This window comes from Myotis davidii, unplaced genomic scaffold, assembly GCF_000327345.1.
Source record: "Myotis davidii unplaced genomic scaffold, ASM32734v1 scaffold118, whole genome shotgun sequence".
Lineage (NCBI taxonomy): Eukaryota > Metazoa > Chordata > Mammalia > Chiroptera > Vespertilionidae > Myotis > Myotis davidii.
Window position 1 is genome coordinate 3,137,797 of NW_006290441.1, and position 18,901 is coordinate 3,156,697.

The window sequence follows — 18,901 nt, forward strand, 5'->3', positions numbered from 1 at the left end:
GTCCTGGGAGGCTGGCCCAGGAAGTAGGCATCTTGATGACTTCACTAGAAGCAGATGTTTGCATGCAACTGTTTTCTTCAACCCCTAGACCTTCAAGTGGGGTCTGTGTGGGCAGGTGTCTGGAGTTTTGTGGAAGGATGTTGTGGCTCCTGCACCATGAGGCATGCTCTGTGTGCAGTCCTCCCTCTTCATGGATCTCTTTCTTGGGCCAAAGGGTTTCCCAGAGGCTGACAGGGTCTGGCCAGGCAGAGCTGGGCAGGAGGGCAAAATATGGGCCTGTCGAGGGTTGGACGGAGATCTTTTTGTAAAATTATATTTTTATTAATTTCAGAGAGGAAGGGAGAGGGAGAGACAGAAACATGAATGATGAGAGAGAATCATTGATCGATTGCCTTCTGCATGCCCCACACTGGGGATCGATCCTGCAACCTTGGCATGTGGCCTGACCTGGAATCGAACCGTGATCTTCTTGTTCATAGGTTGACACTCAACCACTGAGCCACACCGGCCAGGCATGGAGGAGATTTTGAGCAGCAATTTAGTTGTGGGATCCTGGATGAACCCTATTTAGAGGTTGGGGCCAGAGGAGGTTCCCACTGAGACCCAGGGTATCTCTCTTGCCATAGATCCTACAATAGTGAGTCCAAGATTCCCTATGTGCGACTAGAGCGACTCAAGATCCATGTTTCCTCCTCGGGAGAGATGCCTGTGTTTAAGTTGAAGCCACAGGAGAATGATCAGGATGGGAGCTTCCTGTTGATCATCGAATATGGCAATGAGTCCTCCAGCATGTCCATTAAGGTACCACTTTGCTCTGCTTTGGCCTTGAACCTCCTTTCTCTTTGCTACTGGAAGAATTCTGGCCCTGGCTCTGTCCTGCTTCTCTGAATGGGGCTTCAGCTTGGCCAGACTTCATTCCTTGCAGTGGCCTGTGAGATGCACATTAGGAGTGAGCTGCCAGCAGTCACGGGGCTTGGCGGGCTTGTGGTCCTGGAATAAGTCAGTGTTCAGAGATTGTCAATCCCTCCCCTCCTTCTCTCCCTCAACCACCTACTGGTTCTGTATCTATTGGCTCAGACTCACTTCTTTTCCAAGGTCAGTCAGCACACACTGCCTGATGCCAGCCAGGCCCCAAGTCTGGGAGGAAGGAAGGTCACTGTCACATCTCTGGGGCAGCAGTCACCAGAGGTGGAGGGGGCATCTCCCGAAGAACACAGACTCGCTCCTCGAGCTCCTGGAGCCAAGAAGGGGCCACCAGCACCAATAGAGAATGAGGACTTCTGTGCTGTGTGCCTCAATGGGGGAGAGTTGCTGTGCTGCGACCGCTGCCCCAAAGTGTACCACCTTTCCTGCCACTTGCCAGCCTTGCTCAGCTTCCCAGGGTGAGTCATGCCAACCCAGGGCTATCACCTGGCTGGCGGGGGTTGTGTAGGGTGCAGGGGAGATCTTCCAAGGATGATTATTTCAGGCCTGGCCCTCAGAGCTCCCGCTGGTGGGCTCCCCCTCCTCTCTGAGCCTGCATGAATGAGTTAGTGATCCTGTAGCTGTGTTCCTTCTGCACACAGAAAAGTAGGTGGTTGAAATTCAGGTGGCTTCCTTTCCTTTTCTGTTCCCAGTTTCCCCCTGCACACAGATTGTCCCTATACTCCTGTCTCTGCCCTGTTACAACTTTTCTTTCCTTGCATTCACTAAATCCCAAGTGACTGAATTTCTCTCAAGCTTTTGGCTCGGAAGCCATTCTCTACAGTATAGGGCTAGGGACTCAGTTTTCCAATGCCCCTCTTTCCCCTTACACACGCCTGTCTTGGGGCACAGGGACAGGGGAGGGAGCTCTGGGCAATGTGTTGAAGTCTTAACGTGGCCTCACCCGTCTCTGCAGGGGAGATTGGGTGTGTACCTTGTGCCGCAGCCTGACCCAGCCCGAGATGGAGTACGACTGTGAGAATGCCCGCTATAACCAGCCTGGAAGCTGGGCTCCTCCTGGCCTGGGCATATCTGACCAGAAGGTAGGGCGTGGTCTCTGGGAAAAGGTTCCAGGCCTGCAGCAGCCTCCCTGTGCTAATAGGGGCTGAGGCCTTTCTGAGGGGATGAGGGGCTTCTCCTGGTACCTCTCTTTGGGGTTATGCCTTGCAGTTTGGCCCATTGGGAGTTATGATTTTCCTCCTGCCCACTGTTTTCTTCTGGCCTGGAAGGCTGAACTGTACCTTAGTATGGTGGCTCATACCCTGTGGAGCAGAGCCAGCCCCATTAGAGTTCTCAGGGTCACTGTCTTTAGTTCTTACTGAGGTGGGACCAGAACCAAGTCACACTGTTGCCAATTCTGATCTCTGCAGAAGTGTGAGAAGCTGGTACTGTCCTTGTGCTGCCATAGCCTCAGCCTGCCTTTCCACGAACCGGTCAGCCCTCTGGTAAGGAAGGCCTTGCTGTTGCTGCCTGCCACTGTGCTCTCTGTTCAGAGGGCCCTGGGGCGGGGGGAAGGTCACTGTGGTACCCATGTGGGCTCAGAGCACAGCCACTAGAAGTGGATGGTCTGGGAGACCAGGGCGCCATGGCCAAGACAGCCCCTCCCACCCCAATGCTGCTACAGCAGACCTGACTTGACTAGTAGAGCATTCCTCCTCTCCGCTTTCTCTTTGTCTTCCTTCCCCACACTTTTCTTCTTGCTGACTTTCTCTTTCTTATGTTCTTTCACTTCTTCTCCAACTCATTCTCCATCTCTTCTTTTTTCTTATCTTCACTTCTCTCTTCCTGCTTTGGCTTCTTCTCCGCCAGGCCCGGCATTACTACCAGATCATCAAGAGGCCCATGGACCTGTCAATCATCCGGAGGCGGCTGCAGAAGAAGGATCCAGCTCACTACACCACCCCGGAGGAGGTGGTGTCAGACGTGCGCCTCATGTTCTGGAACTGTGCTAAGTTCAATTATGTATGTCTTGCCTGTTTGACCTCTCCCCTGTTTCCCAGGACCCCAAGATTGTCATGGCTGGGTGGCGTATCCGGTTGGTCCTGGGCTGCCATGAGGACTTGGGAGTAGACCTCTGGGGGCCTGCTGTGGTAGTGATTGTTTAAAAACTCTCTCCCACATGTGGCCTCAGCATGGGCTCAGAGGGGTGGTGGTGCTGGTGCCTGGCCACCTGTGGGAACTGTCAGGGTCATTTCTGTTTTAAGAACTGATACCAAACTGGTTATTCTGAGTCCTGAGGGGAAAAACATAGATTTCCAGACATCCAGGAGACCCAGCTAGGCTTTATGGTCTCTGTATAGCTCTTAAGAGGCCTGGAAGAGATGAGCTGGTGGAAAGAGGCTAGACTAGTGGTTGGCAAACTGCGGCCCCTTGAGTGTGGCTCTTCCACAAAATACCACGTGCAGGCGCGCACGTACAGTGCGATTGAAACTTCGTGGCCACACTCAAGGGGTCAAAGAACCTCATGTGGCTCGCGAGCTGCAGTTTGCCGACCACTGGGCTAGACCATCACTGCTTTTCTTCCTCTCCCCCACCCCAGCCTGATTCTGAGGTTGCAGAGGCCGGCCGCTGCCTGGAAGTATTCTTTGAAGGCTGGTTGAAGGAGATCTACCCAGGGAAACAGTTTGCCCAGCCGAGGCAAGAAGACTCAGACTCTGAGGAGGTGTCTAGTGAGAGTGGCTGTTCCACTCCCCAGGGCTTCCCGTGGCCCCACTACATGCAGGAGGGCATCCAACCCAAGAGGCGGCGGCGACACATGGTAAATAGTTGCTGCCAGCTGGCAGGCAGATGGGTGGGTGGGTGATTGGGCAGACACGGGGCACCTGAGCAACATGAATAAGAGCAACCTAGAGTGAAGCTGGTGGTGCAGGAGAGTGGTGACAGTGAACCCTCACTTCCATTCCTTTAGTCTAAAAGGAAGGCAGGGCAATGCGGGGTTCATCAACTCCAATTATCCCCGAGGTTCAAATTTCAGAGAGGTAGATGTACTTCCTAAGGGTCACTCAGTAAATTAACGGCAGAATTGAGGTCTGCTGACTCCCCGCTCAGGGCTGGTTATTCTAAACTGTGATGCCCATAAGAAGAGAAGTGTCTGGTCTCAGAGCCTGGTTTCAACTTGGGTGGGTCTCACCTTTGGGAGAAAGGAAGGGATCTTTTCAGGACCTTGGTGTGGAGAAGGAAGGAGAGGTGTTGCTTGCAACAAAGAGAGCTCCTCTGACCTTTTGGCTGGCCCCACCTGTGCAGACCTGAAATATCAGTTCAAAACAATTTAATTCCACCAAAATGTACTGCCTGCCTACTGTGCGCCAGGGACTGACCAGCCTCCCCCAGTTGTTTGCGATACTTGGCACACAATGTTTAGTGGCTTCAGTGAGTTTTGCTGTTGCATTCCGAGGGTAGGAAAAAACACTTGGCTCTGGCGAATCCCAATCTGGACATTTATAGCCTTTTCACATTAATAAATCCCACATTTGTCCCTTCTAATTCCAAATTTATCTTTCTTTCAGGAGAATGAACGAGCAAAAAGAATGTCTTTCCGCCTGGCCAACAGCATCTCCCAGGTGTAGATCTGGCAGGAGACAGAACTCTGGCAGATGGTGCCGCATCCTGTTGACCACTCCTCCCCACCTTTCAGCTCATTCTCTTCAGATTGTGGATGTGAGACAAGTCTTGTCGAGCTGGTGTAGTGCCCTTCTTTGCCATTTGCATCTTACAGCATTTATTTGGGAGCCATAGTGCATCTACTACAGAGAAGATTTCAGTAATAAACTGCAAAGAGGGAATATTCCCTATTACCAGATGTATAGGGTAACTTGACAAGACCAAGCCTGCTCAGGCTTGGGGGGACCTACCTTCCTTGGTGAGTCCTTGCTGCTGAGGAAAGCAAACTTTCCTCACCTTTCAGTGCAGGGCTCAGGAGCAGTGTATATATCTGAACTCCTCTTGGGCTCAAAAGAGGGTAAAGAAGGGAGAGAGGTTCTGACATATGGCAGGCCTGTGATCCCTGGTCCAGCACAGCCAAAGACTGTCACTGTTTGCCTTTGCTTGGCCTGCCGGGACAGAGGCACCAGCCCTGGGCAGGGTGATGGGGGCTTCTAGAGGCCAGAGGTCTCAATTGGTGCCTATTCGGGTTCTAACGGTTTTCAGGGTATTTGTTTTCCATGCCCCCTTCCTGATGTTGATAGGTGGCTGCTGTGCACATGCTCTGGGGAGTATGGCATTCTTGATGGGGCTGGTGGCTGTGTAGGGACCACTTACATCTTCAGGTTCAGATTTCACTGAGCTTTAGAAGATGTCAACTTCAGAGCTAACTCTCTGTGCTACTCACTCTGGGCTAAGAGCTCTTCTTTGGTGTCAGAACCTGCCTTCCTAGAGATGATTGTTGGTGGCTACCCCTTCATTATCTCCATTTTGAGGTTTGGATCCCAAGTTCTGCTTGGGAATCTGTGAGGCAGCTGCTTCTGGTACAGAGTTTCCTGACCCACGACCAGCTCACTCTGTTGGGCCTCTCCTCTTGCTTAGAGATCCTAGTCCTCAACCTGTCCATGTTTACAGAGCCAAAGATCGGAAGTGAGTCCTCTGACTTGCCTGCCCTTGGGGCTGTCCATGGCCCAGAAACAGCCAAGTCTCTACTGGCAGCTCTTTCTTCTTCTTCTTTTTTTTTGGCAGTTGAAGAAGGCCAGAGTGACTGGCAGGAGCCGGACCTAAGCATTCACGGGGAAGTTCTGTCTAGGATGGAGAAGGGGAAAGCTGAGAGGCAAAAATCCAGTACCCTTCAGTGACCCTGAAACCACTTCAGGACTTGACTTCTCCTTGAAAGCAGAGAGAAGAGTTCTAGAAGCCACGAGAACAGGAACAGAGCTCCGAGCTGCATCTCAGATGGACCTTCATGGTCCATTCAGGGTGTTTGGGAGGAAGAGGCACAGGCGGATGCTGGAGGTCAGGCCACCTCGCCAGCAAAGGCTTGCTCAGGAAAGAACCTATTGCTGATGTTGTGGGGAGCTGTGGACCTGGTCCTTTAGTGGCCTAGAGACACAGCTCTCCTCGGTCCTGTCCTGGTTTGGCTAATTTCAGAGGGTCTTAGGTCATAGTTTTATTTTTACTAAGAGATGCAGTTTAAGGAAGTTCTTGTTTGTAGGGTCTTTGTTGACAGGAACATTTTGATCAGAGAAAAGATTTCTTCTCTCCTTGTGAGTTGGCACTGCTCATTTCCTTCCCCAGGCTGGAGGGTCATCTTCACCTCACAGCAAACCATGCCCATTAACTTGCCATCCTTTCACCAGCACTTGCCAAGCTCTCCTAAGCAGGTGGGCTTCCACTTCCTGTTTTCTAGTTTGGGGTAACTAAGTCTTGAATACTCCAGTAGCCAGGCAGTCTTTGGACTTAGCCCTCTGCTCTTTGAGGCTCACATAATTTTCTGGTTTGGGCTTTGGGCACTTCCCTTTCAATTTTTGAATCTTTTCCTCTGTTTGGTTGGCTTGGCAAGGTTCCCTCTGTAATTACCTCACTAACTTCTGTTCTTGGCAGTTTTTCCTGTGTGTGGCCCACATTCCCACCTCCCCTAAGAGAGCTTCATGGTGCTTTGTGTTGGGCAGCCAGGTGAAGGCTGTGACTGGCTCAAACTTGATTTAAGATCCTTCCCAGGACCAGTTGGAGACCACAAATATGACGCAGAAATGCCTGGTCAGATGCTTTGCTTTTTGTCTATCAATGAAGCTTCCAGCTTGGGTATAGCATGATGGGCCCAGGGATCAGCCTGCTGGGCCAGGGGACCTCAGTATTGTAGTAGAGAGTCACACATTCCCTTCTTATTACAGATACTCTGCATGCTGAGATGCTCCCTTTAGGCACCTGACCTGGGAAGGGCAAAAGGTAGGGTGCTCTTCCCTCCACAGTTCAAGGCCCTGGCCCACCATCTCATCCCTGCACTGCTTACCTGAAAGCACTGTCCTCTCTCTGGCTTTTCCTGTGTGCTTATTACCAATGTTGTGAGTCATGGTTATGTTTTGTTTTTGCATGCAGAAAACAGATCATGACTTTTTAGAAAAACAGTTTTTTAAAAAGCTACTAGCTGAGTGATTGACTTCAGTGGCTCTGCAAACATTTGAGCAAATTCTGCTTTTGACTTGGTTCTACAGTGGCCCCATTTTGAAGTCAGTCACGTGCATTGGCTCTTGACAAAGTCAGGAATTGAAGGTACAGTGAGTTCTGGATTCTTATGGTACAGAATGCCATCCTATAGAAGAACCTGGGCTTCTTGGGTGTGCTGAGGAACAGGTGAGCGGAGTGGCTTCGGTTGATGTGAAGGGGATTTTAGTGCAAACTGGTGCAGGATGAACCTTCAGAGCACTATTCCAGAGCATGGGTAGGTTGGTCCTGCCTGACTTCTAGCAGTTGCCAACTACACCCTCTGCAGGTACCCCGAGTGGCAGCCACCAGACCCTCTGCAGCCTTTGCTGTGTGTAGGCCCTGCCATGAACCTCGGCGCACTCCAGCTCCCTGTACCCGTTTCTGGCAACGGGCCCTTGCCTTGCTCCTAAAACCAAGGCCCCTTCTTGTTTGTTCCTGGGCTCTGCTCTATTTGCTCTCTCGGTTCATGGTATCACGTAGAGCAGTGATGGCGAACCTGTGACACGCAAACTCATTTTTTTGGTTGATTTTTCTTTGTTAAATGGCATTTAAATATATAAAATAAATATCAAAAATATAAGTCTTTGTTTTACTATGGTTGCAAAGATCAAAAAATCTCTATATGAGACATGGCACCAGAGTTAAGTTAGGGTTTTTCAGAATGCTGACACGCCGAGCTCAAAAGGTTCGCCATCACTGACCTATAGTCTTCTTTTCTGAACTGAACTGAGACATTACTCCTTTCGGATCACCACAGCTGTGCTTCCTCTCCTCCCACTCCCTCACTGCTGTTTATTTAAATTGCCTGCTTCTCTAGTCATTTCCATGACCTCAGTTGTGCTCCCAGCTTTTCAGCCTTCTCCTGGACTTCTTCCTCTTCCCAGCTTGAACCTGTGGCCCATCATTGATATTTTTATCAGCATCCTGAAGTTTCTCATTCCCTCCTGTTGCTGAAACTTCCCCATCTGATGCATCAACCTGTTTTTTGCTCCTTCTCCCTGGGCTGCTAAACTTGGGAGATACATAGTTGACAGCCTCAGTTGGTCTCTCAGTATTGATTGGTATATTATTATACCAATATACCAATTAATACTGAGATTTGACATTATTATTCTGCTTTCAGTCCATGACATTCATCTTTGCTCTCAGCCAATGACTGACCTCTTTGCCCATTTCACAGGAGAGCGGCCCGAAAGCAAAAATGTCCTTGCCCCCTCATTTTTCTCCCCCTCCCCTCTCTCGGTGTCTCTATCCCTCCTCTTGCTCCTGTCTGGTGCTCTAGTTCTTGAATCCTGTTCTCTGTCCTCCACAACTTTGCTCTATCTCTTGTCCCACTGCTCCTCTTTCCAGCATCTTCAACCTCCCTTTCCATGGTTACCTCCACGTAGCCTCCCCAAGATTAAAAACAATTTTTTAAGAGTGTGTTGCTCCTTACACTTTTATCTTGTCAGCCTCATTCTTTTAAAAATAATCTTTTCCACTGATTTTTCTCAGTCACTCTTCCTTCTCTATAGTTTTTCATAAAAGTCACCAGTGACCACCCAAGTTGCCAAATTAAAAAAAATACTTTCAGTCCTCAACTGTTGAACTCTGTACAGCATTTCACACCACTCACCACTTCCTCATTGAACATCCTCTTCACTTGGCTTTTACGATACCACAAGTCTCTGGATTCTTCTCTTATCTCTCAGCCACACAGGCCGAGCCTCCCTTGAAACCTTGACAGGGGGACACATGTGTAACTTACTTTGGTCTCTTCTCTTCAGGAGTTGGGTAGGCAGGAGGAAGCCCAGCCCCACTGCTCCTGCTTCCCAGCTGCTCTGCTCCCCTCCCTCTGTGTCAGCCTCTTGTCTTTGGCCTGTTTCTCCCCCTGGACCCAGTTCTCCTCATGTCAAGCATGTTTATGAGCTCTGCCGGGAGGATAGCATTTGTGAGTCCTCCCATCTGTCTCTTCCTGCACAGCACAGAGACAGATTTTAGCCGTGTTTGCTAAGAAGTCCATCTAAATCAGCTCAGGAGTGTGGCTTGGGCCTTAACCAAGAAGCAGTTTGGTAAATGGGATCATCAGGCTATCAGACAGCTCATCACCATGATCCCTGTACCAATTAGAGCTTGCCACAGTTGGTGAGGAGCTTGGGATCATGGTAAACACGTTTCCATGCATGGTTCAGTGCTGCTAGCCAGGAGGAGAATCCTGGCAGTGGGTGTCTGCCACTGAGAACATTCTGATGGGAGGAAAACTGAGAAGTGCTGTGATTTATCACTTGCCTGGGGCTCAGTTGGGGTCAGCCTGGCCTTCTCTAACCAGGTTTTTCCCATCTGGACTGATCATAACCACCTGCTTGCTCCAGTTGCTAGAGTTGGAAGCAAATTCGGGTGGTTTACGTGGAAGTAGGGAGGTATATACAGAGGTCTGATTTGAGCTGGTGAACTGCTAAGTTTTGTCTGTCAGTTATGAGCTGCATGACCTTGGGTACAGTTTCCTCATCTATAAAGCTGCTCTGCTCCCCTCCCTCTGTGTCGGGCGAGTATTAAAAACAGCGATTTCTCAGAGGTTCACCAACTCTAAAGATGGTAATGGTGATTCTAACTCTAAAGTTCAGGCCACACAGGGAACAAAGGAACACTGGGAGTAGGACACAGGTGGGGATTCTTGGCCAAGGCAGCGCAAAGGAACTTACAGGCCAAACTGAGCTGCTTTGAGGAAAGTCTTCAGTAGCCGGTGCTGCTTCTGGAGCTACATGCCCCTTCCTCAAGCTGCACCCCTTTCTTGGAAATCTAGGGTGAGTTCCTCCTGGGCCTTGTCTTGGAAGTGGCCATTGGAATCCAAAGTTTTGGTTGGGGGCATGAGGGAGGGGAAGTGTTACTGATCTTAAAAAAGACCTATACATTCAAGAACAAATTAAAAAATAGCACTTTTCTTTACTAATAATTGTGTCCTGGAGTGTTTTTTTCAGTGAAGGTGGTAGAACATACTTCATGGTCTTCTTGCCCGTAGACTCCAACATCATTATGAACACAAGGTAGGGAAGAATAAACTGGGGAGCCATCTTTCCAGGAAAGAGCTGAGTTCTCTGCTTCTTTTGTTTAGATAGTTCACAGAATTGTTGGGAAGGCCAGAAATACAGCCTATTCTTCAAAATACAGGCAGCAAATCTGGGGTGGGGTTACAAAAAAACCTTATGAATGTCCCCACTTCTAGGTGCTAAACATTTCATGAATGTGCTTTATCTAGTGATATTCCCCAGTTGCCTAGCCTTCTCTCTCCTCTCTGCCCATTCTGTACCAGTGGTTTCTAGCCCTTTAGAGTAAGGGCATTGTAATGAATATTTTTCATTCATTTCATCCTATCGAGGGGATTCCCCACCTCAGGAGTCTTGAGAGGCAGAGCTCACTTCTCACTACAGAAACTAGATATATTAAAGTCTTGATTTCCCAGCATGCCTTGCAGCCAGGCTACAGATCTAGTGGTAGTATTTTTTTTTTTTATTAAAGTGGCACCACAGAGACTTTTGTGGTGATCTTAAAAAAACCTATACATTCAAGAACAAATTTAAAAAAATAGCACTTTTCTTTACTAATAATTGTGTCCTGGAGTGTTTGTGGCAGAGTTGGTGTCATCAAGGTGGTGTTTCCACGGCAGCAGTAGCAGCAGAACACGTTGTAACACCTGGTGCTTGATGGCATGATAGTTTCTTTAGCAGATCAATGAGCTCTTAATTTTCTGGCCTTCCCAACAATTCTGTGAACCACCTAAAAAGTATTTTCATAAACTCATTTTCTGCTTAAATTAGCCAGGATTGGTTTGTTTTACTTGCAGTTGAGCACCCTACTTGATGTAGGAATCTCAGACACTCAAAGTCATGGACCCATTCTCTGGGTTCCAGACCCACTTGTCCTGTGGTCTGTTGGACACCTTCGTTTGGGTGTCTCAATGTCACCTGAGACACTAACCATCCTCCAGGGCCCTTAATGTATTCTTACTCGCATATTCCCTATCTCAGAAACCAGGGATGTGGGAAGATGTTATGCAAAGAGCCGAGGTTCGAGAAAACCCAGGGTATTGCTTGCTGATTCCAAAGAAGTCACCCAGAAGACTGGTTGTAAAAAACACGGGTTTCTTAGGCTTACGTGCACACCAGTGGTGGCTAGGGGGTGAAGTTCACTGCCACACAGGGGGTGGCCAGCCAGTAAAGTTTCCACAACCTAAGCTTTCCCAGTACGGGGTTATGTAGAGCGCAGAAAACAAAGCAAACAGGACATGCAGGATGATGGTGTGAAATCAAAACACAACCTGTTTTTCTGCAGTTGCTTACAATCCCAGTTCACATTCATTCAGAAGCCAGGCTCCCAGTGTCTCACAGTCCACTTACAGGTGGCTCTCACCATATTCCCAGTGTGGCAAGGGGGTTGGAGCTTCAGAAGCAGCCCATGTTCCCATATACCATACAGAAGGAAATGGGGGATGTGGTGTCAGAGAAGCCAGAGAAGTCTGTGTTTTAAGGAAGGATGATCGGTACTCTCAGTGCTTAAGATGAGACGTAGAAATCATCGCTGACCCTCCACCCCTTCCCAGCCTGGCCCAAGTACCTGAAACCGTTCCCGTGCCTGCTCTGAGCTTTCTGCTATATTTTGTCCTTACTCGTTTTGTTAGCACCATCCTTCTCTAGGTTCCGGGGGCATAGAGCCTCTTTACACCTCGCCCCTCCTGTTGCAGGGCAAGCTGCCAGAGTCAGCCCACTCCCTAGACCAGTGATGGCGAACCTTTTGAGCTCCTCGTGTCAGCATTTTGACAAACACTAAGTTAACTCTGGTGCTGTGTCACATGTAGAAATTTTTTGATATTTGCAACCATAGTAAAACAAAGACTTACATTTTTGATATTTATTTTATATATTTAAATGCCCTTTAACAAAGAGAAATCAACCAAAAAAATGAGTTTATAGGTTCGCCATCACTGCCCTAGAGCAAGCTCTGCCCTGGCAAGCAGCCTCAAGCAGACCTCTTCCTGCACATGTGGCCTCTGAACTGTTCATCCACCAGGCAGTATAGGCAGAATATACAGGGTTGATAAAATAAGTTCTTAAATTTTTTAAAATGTCAATACCTAAATAAATATCTATAAACTGTACCATCTGTTAAACCCATTAATTGTTAATTTTATGACAATTTCAGAAAAAAATTACTACACATGAAAATAATTAGTAGGTTAGAGTTTTCAGGGGGCATATAAAAATGAGACCTAAAAAATTAAAAATTGTAAAACCTCGCCCTGGCCAGTGTGGCTCAGTTGGTTGGGCATCATCCTGTGCACCGAAAGGTTGCCATTTTCTCTTCCCGGTCAGGGCACATGCCTGGGTTCTGGGCTCACTCCCTGGTGGGAGGCATGCAGGAGGCAGCTGATTGATATTTCACTTTCACGTGGATCTTTTTCTTTCTCTTTCTTTCTTCCTTTCTTTCTTTCTTTCTTTCTTTCTTTCTTTCTTTCTTTCTTTCTTTCTTTCTTTCTTTCTTTCTTTCTTTCTTTCTTTCTTTCTTTCTTTCTTTCTTTCTTTCTTTCTTTCTTTCTTTCTTTCTTTCTTTCTTTCTTTCTTTCTTTCTTTCTTTCTTTCTTTCTTTCTTTCTTTCTTTCTTTCTTTCTTTCCTTCTTTCCTTCCTTCCTTCCTTTCTCTTTCTCTCTCTCTCTCCCTCCCTCTTCCTCTCTCTCTCTCCTTCTCCCTTCCCCCCTCTCTCTAAAAATCAATAAAACAACCTTTAAAAAAAAGTGTGACATCTTGATTGTCCCTCTCTCTCCTGCAGGTGTCCCTGGATTGGGCTTAGGTGGGAAGGGCTTTGCTTACCTTTCATAGCTCTGCCCGAGCTAACAGCTCCAGGCCTTGCTGTAGCAGCTCACCTGCACAGCCTCTCTGTTTCCTGCCATTCCTTTGAGGTTCAGCCATCCCACTCGTGTCCTGACACCCTGCCCCTCCTATTCCCACAGTTCCGACACGGCTAAGAAAGCTGTCGGGCAGCACTAGCTAGTTCTTTAATTTTTGAACAATCCTCCATACTTAGCAGAGAGCTCTGCACACAAAAGGTGCTCAGTTTGGGGAGTATTGCCGTCTTAATATCAACTCTTCCAATCCATGAAACATTAATTTAGTTCTGGCCTTTAAAAAAAAGTGTGACATCTTGATTGTCCCTCTCTCTCCTGCAGGTGTCCCTGGATTGGGCTTAGGTGGGAAGGGCTTTGCTTACCTTTCATAGCTCTGCCCGAGCTAACAGCTCCAGGCCTTGCTGTAGCAGCTCACCTGCACAGCCTCTCTGTTTCCTGCCATTCCTTTGAGGTTCAGCCATCCCACTCGTGTCCTGACACCCTGCCCCTCCTATTCCCACAGTTCCGACACGGCTAAGAAAGCTGTCGGGCAGCACTAGCTAGTTCTTTAATTTTTGAACAATCCTCCATACTTAGCAGAGAGCTCTGCACACAAAAGGTGCTCAGTTTGGGGAGTATTGCCGTCTTAATATCAACTCTTCCAATCCATGAAACATTAATTTAGTTCTGGTGTGTGTGCACTAACCTGACCTCTAATTAGTTTTATCTGACAACAAGGCTGGGTCAGACATTCATAGTTGATCAGACAGACAGAATTAATTGCCAGATGTTTACTTCATTTTGAGCTATGGGCATAAGGTACAGTTTTACTTTTGTCAAGGTAGGAGAATAGAACAATAGAAAGACTTTGCATAAATTGGTAAACCTGCCAGTAATCAAAGACAGATCTCATTAGGAAAAAGTTACATTTTGCATTATATACTTTTCAGACATATCCCCGTTTAAAAAATCTTAACACGACACGTGACCTAAACATCTCTGAATTTATCTTATAGAACAGAAAAATTATGGGGTGGCTTTTTGTGATGTGGAGTCTCTTAAAAATCTTTTGAATAACAGGTAAATTTTTTAAAAAAATATATTTTATTGATTTTTACAGAGAGGAAGGGAGAGGGATATAGAGTTAGAAACATCAATGAGAGAGAAACATCGATCAGCTGCCTCCTGCACACCCCCTACTGGGGATGTGCCGGAAAACAAGGTACGTGCCCTTGACTGGAATCGAACCCGGGACCTTTCAGTCCGCAGGCTGATGCTCTATCCACTGAACAAACTGGTTAGGGCCAGAAGTAAATTTTAATGCATAAATCAACTGTTTCTGTATTTAAAAAAAACAGAGGTCCATCCTCCCCCCGCCCCCCCCCTCCCCAACTTTGGTATTTTTACCAATAGGATTCCTGAACCCTGGAACAAACTGTACTAATTGCTTCTATGTTTGTTCTATTGGCAAACCTCAATTCTGATCTCTCTTCCTTAACTGTCAAGCAACTTGATATTGCATTGTAACAATGACGTTACCATAGAGTATTTAAGTCAAGGGCATATCACATTTGTTGCCAGTGGTGACATTAATATTAACAGGAATAGAATGAGAGCGATTGTTGTGTTAATGAACCCTGCAATAGACTGAGTTCCCTTGTCAGTATCAAGAGTTTGTCATGTTGGTGGTCATGGTGTTGCAACCCATTATCTCACTGAGAATTGATGGCTTCTGCTATGGTAACTAGCCACAATATTTAATACTTGAGCCACTTGAAAACTTAAAAAAATGTTTTGTCTAAGGCTTTTACATCAAGAGTTCCCCAAGAAAATCCAGTTCCTCTATGTACATATTTTAGGGAGTTGTGTTTTACCTCTTTGTGTACTTTCTCTGATTGCTCTTTACAAGTGTGACATTCTACCTAGCCACCTATTTATCTATCCATCTGTATCTCACCATGTCCTATAATTTTAAAAAAATCCTTGTCAAAGTACATGCTTTTATTGATTTGAGAGAAAGAGAAAAGGAGAGAGAAAGAGGGAGGGAGGGAGGAGGGAAGGAGGTGGGAGAGAATGGACCTGTGATTGAACCCACAACCTGTTATGAGCCCTGACCAGGAATCAAACTGGCAACATTTTAGTGTATGGGATGATCCTCCAACCAGTGACCCACAGTAGCCAGGGCTCACCATGTTCTACAAAATATCCCTTCCTTTCTCCTTCCCTTCCCTTCTCTCTCTCTCTCTCTCTCTCTCTCTCTCTCTCTCTCTCTCTCTCTCTTTCATATTCATTCTTTCATTTACTAATGCCATGATTTTTATTAAATAGCTACTAAGTGCCAGGCACTGGGGACAAGCAATAAACAGATTGGGTCCCTATTGTCTTGGAGTTTAACTTCTGATGAGGGAAGAAAGAAAATAAGATTGTTGCCCGGACTGGTGTGGCTTAGTGGTTGAGCATCGACCTAAGAACCAGGAGGTCATGGCTGGATTCACGGTCAGGGCACATGCCTGGGTTGTGGGCTTGATCCTAGTGTGGTGAGTGCAAGAGGCAGCTGATCAGTGATTCTCTCCCATTATTGATGTTTTTATCTCTCCCTCTCCCTTCCTCTCTGAAATTAATAAAAAATATATATATTTAAAAAATAAAATGATTGTTTTAGATGGTTTTAAGTAAGACAACAAAGGAGGGTACTGTGATAGACTGTGGGGTGGCACTACATTAGATGCAGTGATCAGGGAAGGCTTCTCTGAGGAGGTGACAAGTGAGCTGAGATCTGAGTAATGAAAAGGAACCAGCCTTGTGCAGGTATAGTGGCAAAGCCTTACAGACAGGTGAAACAGTAAGTGCAAAATATTTGAAGCAGCTTAAAATACACAACGAAAAACATACAACAGGGTAAAAGTAGAAATGAGGGGAAAATAGAAGAGAACAGGAGAAAGTTATAATGTCTGTATACAAGCCACAGAGTTTGACAAAGTTATTAAAGTTGAGATGCAAATTTGGTTCCTTTCTTCCTGGAAGCCAAGGTGAAAAGGGAAAATTGATGAATTTCATGATTTGCTTTTTTCTTAAGGAAAAGAGGTTTCGGGTATTGAAGGGAAAAGTATTTTTTCCGGCACTCAGGATTGAAATACATTTCTTACATGGACCTTCCTGTAAGGGACGTAGAGTGATTATATTAGTGACCAAATTTAAAAGCAGCGGTATAGTCAGGAGGTAATCTGTTATTGCAGCCATATAAAACCATATAGTTAAACCCATTTTGGTTGCAATAACACTCAGCCACTTGAATTAGCTTAAGCAGAAGAGGGCACTTTATTATAAAGATTTGAAATATTACATGGAATTCAAAGGCAGGACTGCAGCTCATTTCAGGAAATACGATGATCAGAGCTGTCAGAACTCTTTGTGTCTCTTCTTTCCTCTTTGTGAATCCTTCCTGTTCTTTACACATTTCCCCTGCAGATTGGCTTTCTACATTTCTCCAGGCCACACAGTAGGAAAACATGTCTGTGAACAGCTTCTGACTGTGTTGCGATGACCTATGCTAATATGTTAGCTACCTAGAGAAAAGTGGAAATCTCTCAGTCCTAATTCCATATTCCTGGGAGAGGAATATGATCGAGTTGATGTGAGTCAGGTACCTACTTTGGAGCAATTGACTGTAGCCAGATGGCCTAGCTACCTTATCTGAGGATCCAGGTCTAGTTTCCAGAAAAAGCCTCCTAACTATACTTCTGTTTTTAAAATGCAACTCATCATTCATCCAGAGGTCAAGAAACCATGTAAAAGGTGGAAGCCAGCATGAAAAAGAAATAAAAAGTACTGGAATGCATAGCATGTGGGATGGATAATATTTTAAACTTGCTTCAGTTATTAAATGCATAGGTATATGTGTACTGGGTCATAATGTAACACATATTTATTTTGGTGGATTATGGTCCAAAAGTTTGAAAAACCCTGGGCTGGGCAATCTGGTAGAATTCTACTACAGAGATGTAATAAGCATCATTCTTAATCCCTCTAGTACAGTGGTTCTCAACCTTCTGGCCCTTTAAATACAGTTCCTCATGTATTGTGACCCAACCATAAAATTATTTTCGTTGCTACTTCATAACTGTAATGTTGCTACTGTTATGAATCGTAATGTAAATATCTGATATGCAGGATGGTCTTAGGCGACCCCTGTGAAAGGGTCATTCGACCGCCAAAGGGGTCACGACCCACAGGTTGAGAATCGCTGCTCTAGTAAGTACAGAGTTTTATTTATTTATTTTTTTTGTTTTTTTGTTTTTAATTACAATCTTTTGCCCAGCTGGTGTGGTTTAGTGGTTGAGCATCAACCCATGAACCAGGAAGTCGCAGGTCAGGGCACATGCCCAAGGTTTCGGGCTTGATCCCCACTAGGGGGCGAGCAGGAAGCAGCCAATTGATGTTTCTCATCGCTGTTTCTATCTTTATTCCTCTCCCTTCTTCTCTCTCTAAAATTAATAAAACATTTAGAAAAAAACCAATGTCATATGTTTTAAGCATAAACATATAGCATAAGTGTAAAGGATGACAGGCACTTTGCAAGGGTGAAGACAAAGTAGTACAAGCACACAGCTTTTTGACAGACTGGCTTACTTGAGAATAAAACGTAGACCAGTGGTTTCTGACCTGGCTTTGTATCACACTTGCTTGAAAACTGTTTAAAATTGATTTAATAGGATCTATTTAATCAGTTTCTGGGAGTGCTACCTGTTAATCTGTATCTCAACACAAAATAAAGCAAGACAAACAGAACTCCCCAGCTGCCTCTGATAGGTAGCCAGGTTTCGGATTCATTGACCCAGAGACCGTGTATAGATGAGGGGTCATCTGCATGCCTTTCAAACAATTCTCCAAAACTGAGTTTCTCTCAACCAGGCTTTTGATGGGCATTAGGAAGTGGACAGTTCAAAGCTATTTCTTGGTAAGATCTGGAATGTAAGGCTTCATTCACGGCTGCTGGTTAAAGGCAGATCTACGTATACACTTCACTGTTGAATTAAGCAGATGGTAGTTTATTTCCTTCTGTTGGACATAGTGGTACTCATGCTTGGATGAAGGCAGGTTTGGGGGGAGCACAAAAAATTCTTATAGGCTATTCCAGACCCTTTTAGACAATAGTTCTGTATTTCTCCAGAAAAAAATCTGGCCAAGATCCCAAAGTTCTATGGTACAGGACATAATGGGGATTATTTGTGCTTGGAAAATTTGCAAAAGTTTGAATTTCCAGTTGCCCACCATGGCCATTTTGAGTTTTCAGATGAACTTGACAGGGTTAACCAGTTGCCAACTGTGCCCCTGTATCCAAGCAATAAAATGAATAGAACTGCTGTACCAAGTTATTGGCTATCAATCAGATTTTAGAGGACATTAGTTTCAAATAATTAGGCTAATATTAGGAGAGTTGAATTTCTTCCCCACAGCTGCTGGACAGCAGGGCCCGCATCCACAGAAGTCATTGCTAGTTCAGGTCAAGAAATGCACCAGCATGCAGCGGGAGGCTATAGGGCCCGTGCACTCATGCGGTTGTAGAGGTTTGTGGCTAAAATGTATTTCTGGGAATTGCCTTTTGGTCTGTCCAGAGCCTTTACAGCCCCTCGGTGGGGACAAACACCCTCCCTCCCAGGCTCCCCTCAACCCTGATATCATGTCTTTTCAGGCTCGTTCTGAACCCACTGCAGTGCAAGGTCCAACTGGCGGGACGGCCAGGCCTCTGGCGGACAGTGTTGGCCGGGCCATCACCTTCGTCCTGTGGTGTCACTGTTGGGAAGTTTTAATTTCGTGTAACATGGCTGCTTCCCTGTCCCAGGGTCAGAATTCTCAGGTGCGTCCCGACGGGGAGCTGCTTTCGGGAGTCGCTGGGGGAGGCAGCCGGCACGGGGCTCCTGGGAACGGCGGGAGAAGGAGCTTTGTCCTCGCGCG

At 46.4% G+C, this 18,901-nt stretch overlaps 1 protein-coding gene and 1 long non-coding RNA gene across 2 annotated transcripts in view; both read left to right on the forward strand.

The window, feature by feature from the left end:
- TRIM66 (tripartite motif containing 66) overlaps window positions 1-7,625 on the forward strand; it is a 39,215-nt gene extending 31,590 nt beyond the window's left edge. Inside the window, exons 14-20 of the mRNA XM_006763486.2 lie at window positions 627-801; window positions 1,096-1,382; window positions 1,880-2,006; window positions 2,334-2,408; window positions 2,773-2,925; window positions 3,503-3,721; window positions 4,470-7,625. Coding sequence (XP_006763549.1) covers window positions 627-801; window positions 1,096-1,382; window positions 1,880-2,006; window positions 2,334-2,408; window positions 2,773-2,925; window positions 3,503-3,721; window positions 4,470-4,529 — 1,096 coding nt within the window. The 3' untranslated portion in view covers window positions 4,530-7,625. The remainder of the gene's footprint in view (window positions 1-626; window positions 802-1,095; window positions 1,383-1,879; window positions 2,007-2,333; window positions 2,409-2,772; window positions 2,926-3,502; window positions 3,722-4,469) is intronic.
- A 126-nt stretch (window positions 7,626-7,751) lies between these two features.
- LOC107183041 lies at window positions 7,752-10,021 on the forward strand. Its single transcript, XR_001513817.1, has 2 exons — window positions 7,752-8,135; window positions 8,190-10,021. It is a non-coding gene; the product is annotated as an uncharacterized LOC107183041 (long non-coding RNA).
- Window positions 10,022-18,901: the final 8,880 nt, after the last annotated feature.